This window comes from Salvelinus sp. IW2-2015, linkage group LG4p (genome assembly GCF_002910315.2).
Source record: "Salvelinus sp. IW2-2015 linkage group LG4p, ASM291031v2, whole genome shotgun sequence".
NCBI lineage: Eukaryota > Metazoa > Chordata > Actinopteri > Salmoniformes > Salmonidae > Salvelinus > Salvelinus sp. IW2-2015.
The window spans coordinates 12,176,247-12,182,666 of NC_036841.1; the positions used below are offsets into that span (position 1 = coordinate 12,176,247).

The following is a 6,420-nucleotide window of genomic DNA, read 5'->3' on the forward strand; positions in this document are numbered from 1 at the left end:
GTACAGTATAGAGTCTAATGGGTTAAGATTAAGAAGACCATGTCTAGACTCCTTTGTCCTGGATTTACTTGTGTTGTTAGTCGTAGTACTTCTACTCCGGTGTTTCATCGTCAACGTGAGTGTTTGGCTAACCGCCAGCTAGTTTCCGATTCTCCTGAACACACCGTCGTCTTGTGTCTGAGTGAGAGCTTTCTCACTATGTTAGGTCCATCAGCTTTTGCTCATGGTTAAACCACTAGACATCCAGAAATGCTCACTGGGAAGTTCCTGTAATGTTAGAGCTCCTTGTTAGAGCACTTGTACTTAATCACGCTTTGAGACCTGTTATGCTGGTTCTATGGAAAAGTCTGGCCTATTATTAATTCATTATAGAGGGTGACCTACATGTGCCCCAATTACCAGGGTACAATGGCACAGACCAACAGCACTCTTCTGTGAGTTAGCACATCATGATAACTTCTACACAAAGGTGGGGCCAAGATCATGGTAGGGCTCACAGTGACTTTGTGAAATTAGACTGAGTTAAGTTGGGATCCATCATTCATCAACGTTTTCAATTCGTTTCAGTTACCCACTGTATTATGGTATAAGAGCACACTCTCACGCAAACTATAGCTGAATATACCCAGGGAAAGACATCCAACGTATATACCCCCTTGACAATGGAAATCTCTGAAACAAAAGTAAACAAAAGACCTACAGACCAAAATCAGTTGAACGGAAATGACATTTGTAGGAGTGAGCAAAAAGTGTGGGCTAAGCACATTTATGGGAGTGAAGGGCGAATGCATTGTGCGGGGGTGCTGGGCGCGACAGCCAACGTGGCGGGCTTTGTGTGGCGAGGCTTCGATAATCCTAGCTGGCAGCTGATCAAACGCCACGCTTTGTTGCACAATGTGTTCCAGGTTAGCACAGGCTCCCCTAGTTCCCCCCTGCTGCTCCCACTGGAATCTATAGGCTGCGTGGCCAACAATGTCAAGCCCTCACAAACCACTGGCTAGCATAACGTCCAATATGGCACAGGTTTTAGACAGCACAATTCCAAGGGTCATCCAGCCAGGCAGGCCTCTGGGCTCGACTGACCAGGTAGGAGGACACAGGACAAAACACCCTTCTGATGAGTTGTATTATACAGGCTGAGGCTTGTAAGCCAAAGCAAACTGTTGGAAGACGTTAAACCTGATGAATGTTGTCAGTACGCCTACAACCTTCAAAAGACTAGTGCAGCTATGATGATAACATCAGTGTGGTCACTGAGCCATGAAGGAAGAGTTGTCAACACAGTCTAAGTACAGAAAATGAATATACCCAGGCAAATAATGTAAAAATTAAAAATCACCAGGGTGAGCATTAATAGAAAGACCTGTGTATGATTAACTTCAAAGTCAACCAAATATCAAGCACGTTAAGTCCAGTTTGTCTCAGGGTCAGGTATAGATCACAACTACATTATATTGTAGTTGACATTGCAGTGTTAAGATTCCTCCCTCGCATGCAAACACTCTGAGATAAGCATCTGAAATTGACAGTAGGCACAAACCACATTCTTCAGTGTTAATTTTTTCCTGGAAAGAAACCAGATCCACATAAGCTGTAAATCTGTGAAAACGAAAATAACCCCAACAGCATAGAATGTAAAATCCCGCCATCATAATATTAGTGCTAGCGCTGATGTATGCAAGTGTCATTAGACATTTCTGAGGATGAATTGAAGTCTACTTGCATTATCTTTCCTTTCAGCATTACCCTAGCCTATCTCTGCTACTCAGCACCTCTCCACTGCTCCTCCCTGTGGTAGATAAATCAATAAACAGATAGAAAATTCTTGACATCATTTTACAATGCAAGTATGACAGTTAGGGTGTAATAGCTATAAGCATGCTGTGTAAAATCCTCAAGAAAACARTTTTTTTTGCCTGTAATTGAATGGTGATAGGAAAATGACACCTTGATACAACACACAATGGAATTGCACTATGTTGTGCCCTGGATACACTAGAATTACGTTGAATTATTAACATGCCCCTGTCTTTTACTTTTCCGTACACCAGTCATTAGGGGGTATTCCCAGGGATAAATGTACCCATAGACCATACACGCACACACGGACGTACTTGCAAACTGACGAGAATGATTTACATTATTGGTCGCTCGTCACCATGACTGTGTCATTTTATCTGTCCTATTGTGGGTACTTAACCGTAACTTATTATGGCTTGCTGACTACGTGTTTTGTGATCCAGTTATTCTGCTGTATATCAATAGGAGTGTTCCCATTGAACTGTATTTGACAAGGTCACCATAGGAGTGGTCCATCCTTCCTTTCACTACAAAGACTAGCATGGTATCTTTCAGGGCCATACTGTAACTACTGTTCACTACTGAATATTATGCTACTAGTGATTGGTGTAGTTTCCATCAGAATTGTGACTAATTGGACCAATCATGACAGGTGGATAAGACAGGGCTGTCCCTTGTGTCCGTTTGTATTTCTGTTCAAGAAGGAGGACCTTGTAATGTGGCTGTGGTGATTGCTGTGTTTTCAATAGAAAAGTAAACACTTTCATATCAAGTATGTCATTATATTCTTGTGCAAAGCATACACTATGAAGATATCTTAAAAAGATAAGAAACTGAGAAAGACCGGAATGATCTAAGAATAAATAATAATGGCTTGAAACAAGCAGAGAGGTGAGGAGTATTGGAAGTTCAACGTTAGACTACATACCAGAAACAATAGGCAGCAGAAAGCTGATATAGGGTAACTTGAGAATTTAATGGATCTGACAATTCACTCCAAGTGCATAAACATGAACTGTATGTGAAAAACTGACTGGGTTGGAAAACTGAAACGAATTGGAATTGGCAAGACACACTATCTCACACGCTCTCCTTTCTTCTGTTTCAGGTGGGCAGAGCCTGAGGCCTGAGTTAACAGATTGCCTGCTGCTGCTGTGTGCGTGGCATGGATCGTCAGTGACTCTCTTGGAGGAAGTGTGTGTGTTTGGCCTTTGAAGAGCTCTCATCCAGCACAGAGTGGCCCGGTCCTCCCACTCCACCCCATCAACCTCCCCACCCCATTCTCCACAGCTAGCGACAGACCCGGGACAATAGTCTCTCCAAGATTTATGAGGTCCTTGTGGAGGCCTGGCTCTTTGTCAATAAGAGGGGTTGTATTTCACCACTTCTCCTTTTTTTTCTCTTCTTGTCTTCTTCCTCTGAAAAGGTGTGGGACCCAACTGGGAAATGGGAGACGGCTGTTTGACATGTGAAGCCCGCCTGGAGAAAACGTCTGCTTTCAGGCCTGGATATAAGGAATTACTCAACAACAAGAAGGAAACGTCACTGTACGGAATGTCGTTTTCCCTCTTTCCTTCTCATTAACAACAACATGTCGGATTGTCCTGACCCTGCAAATGCTTAGTGTCAAAATAACAATGCACCTACAGAATATGAGGACAATGTGCAACATTTCCTTCTGCAATGTGGACTCAAAGATCGACCAGTACTTCCAGCCTACGCTGTACATCATTGTCATCGTCCTGGGCCTGCCCACCAACTGCATGGCTCTGTGGGCGGCTTACTTGCAGGTGAAGCAGAAAAACGAGCTGGGCATCTACTTGATCAACCTCTCCGTGGCTGACCTCCTCTACATCGGCACCCTGCCCCTATGGATCGACTACTTCCTCCAGCACGACGACTGGATTCACGGCCAGAATTCCTGCAAGCTATTCGGATTCATTTTCTACACCAACATCTACGTCAGCATCGCCTTCCTCTGCTGCATCTCCATCGACCGATACCTGGCCGTGGCCTACCCGCTCAAATTCGCCAAAGTCCGGCGGGTCAAAACCGCCGTGCTGGTCAGTTCCGTGGTGTGGACCATCGAGATAGTGGCCAACTCTGCACCCCTCTTCCACGATGAGCTCTTCCAGGACCGTTTCAACCACACCTTCTGCTTCGAGAAGTACCCCATGCAAGACTGGGTGGCGGGCATGAACCTTTACCGGACCTTTCTGGGTTTCCTGGTMCCCTGGCTGCTCATGCTGGGTGCTTACCGGGGCATTCTGCGGGCGGTGCGCGGCAATGTGTCCACGGAGTGTCACGAGAAGGCCAAGATCAAGCGCCTGGCGCTGAGCCTAATCCTGATCGTATTGCTGTGCTTCGGGCCATACCACGTGCTCCTCCTGTGTCGCAGCATCCTCTTCCTCCAGAAGCCCTGCAACTGTGGCGCAGAGGAGGACCTGTTTGCAGCCTACCACGTGGCGCTGGCGCTCACCAGCCTGAACTGTGTGGCTGACCCCATCCTCTATTGTTTTGTTAACGAGGGCGCACGCCATGACGTTGGTCATGCGCTCACCACCCTGCTGGGGGTCTTCAAGCGGAAATCGCCCTCGCCAGCTGACGCACTGACAGCTGGATCTGTCACCTTGGAGACACCACTGTCCACCAAAAAGCAACTGGGCCTGTACAGCGAGGTCAAGGCCAGCACCTACAAGACAGAGCTGGTGGCCCTCAAAGAGGAGTGTCTTCAGATGACCATACTCAGTGTTAAGAAATGAACAGCCATCCTGATCCGCAATGGGCGGACATGAGAAAACACAAGACTATGTGGAAGTGGGGAATGATTCAGTTTATGTAGAATAGAATGTGGGAGAGATTTTAGAATTCTCATGTGAAATGTTTTATCCGTTTTGGGGATGACACCTCATATTATGTACATCAAATGGTAAACTGCGATTGAAATGTGTTTGATACAGACGAACATAGTCATATCGAGATTGACCACGAGTACACTGTGACGACAGTAAGAAAGACCACAGTAAGTTCAGTCGCATAGATGTGATGCAAAGTGAAACTAAGGATGTTTGCCATCAAACTGTTTCTTTCTCCACCTCGTCATCTATATTAGGTATGTGATCTGGGTGGGACAGGGTTATCTAACAATGGATTTGACATGTTTACATTTCTCTTTCAATGAGCCTCCAGATGCCTTGTAACAGCTCCAAAAATCCCAAATGTCTTCTGTCAGCCGGAGAGTGAAGCACAGTGCTACGTGTCTTTGTTCGACAATTTCACTGGGAAATAAATGAAGTGTATCATCGTTTCAACTGTGTGGTGTCTGCTCTAACGGTACATTGAACAAATAACATGTCAGGAAACCAAAGTCGGGGGGTCAACTGTATGGTTGATGTGTTGCCGTAAAAGCATTAGAGTGTTGACCATGGGCCTGATWACAGTGTTGTGTTGGTGTCTTTCTTCAATGTTCATTGGCATACACTTAATAAGGCTACTGTATATTGTCTTGCAGTTGGTGCCTATTTGAATAGATAGAATAACAAACACTTAAGATTAATGTCCCCATTAACAGTTCTTGTGTCTTGTCTGTCATATCCGAAAATCACACATAATGACATTCACACTGCAATATCACACCATTCCCTGATGTGAGAATGAGGATGATGGGTAATTCCACTGGCGGGAAAAAAAAGGTGTTTTCCCCCGCCCTGTGGCTGATGGACCGTCGATGGGACTGTCACATTGTTGCATGCAGAGGGTGGGTGCTCTTGAGATGTCAGGGAGACATAACTCCTCCTAATGGTAACAATACAGAGRGAGTTAAATGAAGGTGAAATAAAAATAAATACATCCAGGGCTACGCTACATTGGCGTTGCAAGACCTGCATCATGTGCCTATTTAAAGTAAGCAGGGCAAGGCGATTATCACCCTCATCATCACCGCTTACCTGCTAATGAGCCAGTGAGATTCCTAATCAGAGGTGATCACAGCTCTGCCAGTCAAGTGTTTCCCAGATCAGATTGAGGCCATCTGCAGCCTCTCACTCTGCCTCCGTGGTTTTAATGGTTTTGCTTAATGACGTGGAAATGATTAAGGTCAATAGTTCAAATACAATGGCCGTCTTATCTCCGAGAGGCAGGTTATGTTTTCATTGATATGAATGGGTTTAAAGCGAGCCTGGTGACCTACTTTAAGTCAATATGGAAATACGAATGAGTGTTTAAATTAGATTAAGCTAWGTCTTAAAATTGATTTTGAATCATCTAATTGTGGAAACTTCAGGAGGAGGTGTAAGCAAGTGACATACACTAGGTTTGTCTGGAGTCTGTACAAAATGGTATTTCTAAAGGAGCTCTTGTCACAAAAATACTCCGGGAACGAACGACCAGTAAAATATCACAGCCTTAGACTATTCCATTCCACTGATGTTTGTTGTTGTTATTGGCGTAGGCCTCTTAATCAGATTTAATAATGGCCATGCTGTAACCGAAACAGTCATTTCTGTATTATTACACTTGTGTAATCTTAGCATGACAGCCCACCCTTTGCTTTAGTGAGCACCGCTTAGAATCGGCCGAACAAATCCCGCTGCATTGCTTTCAAATCATTTTACCACAAAC

The 6,420-nt window shown here is 44.8% G+C and overlaps 1 protein-coding gene across 1 annotated transcript; it reads left to right on the plus strand.

Moving 5' to 3' along the window:
• Positions 1–3,316: 3,316 nt before the first annotated feature.
• On the plus strand, positions 3,317–4,932 carry LOC111960532 (G-protein coupled receptor 4-like). The gene has a single exon (XM_023982561.2). The coding sequence runs from the start codon at positions 3,417–3,419 to the stop codon at positions 4,560–4,562; it is 1,146 nt and encodes a 381-aa protein (XP_023838329.1). The 5' UTR covers positions 3,317–3,416; the 3' UTR covers positions 4,563–4,932.
• Positions 4,933–6,420: the final 1,488 nt, after the last annotated feature.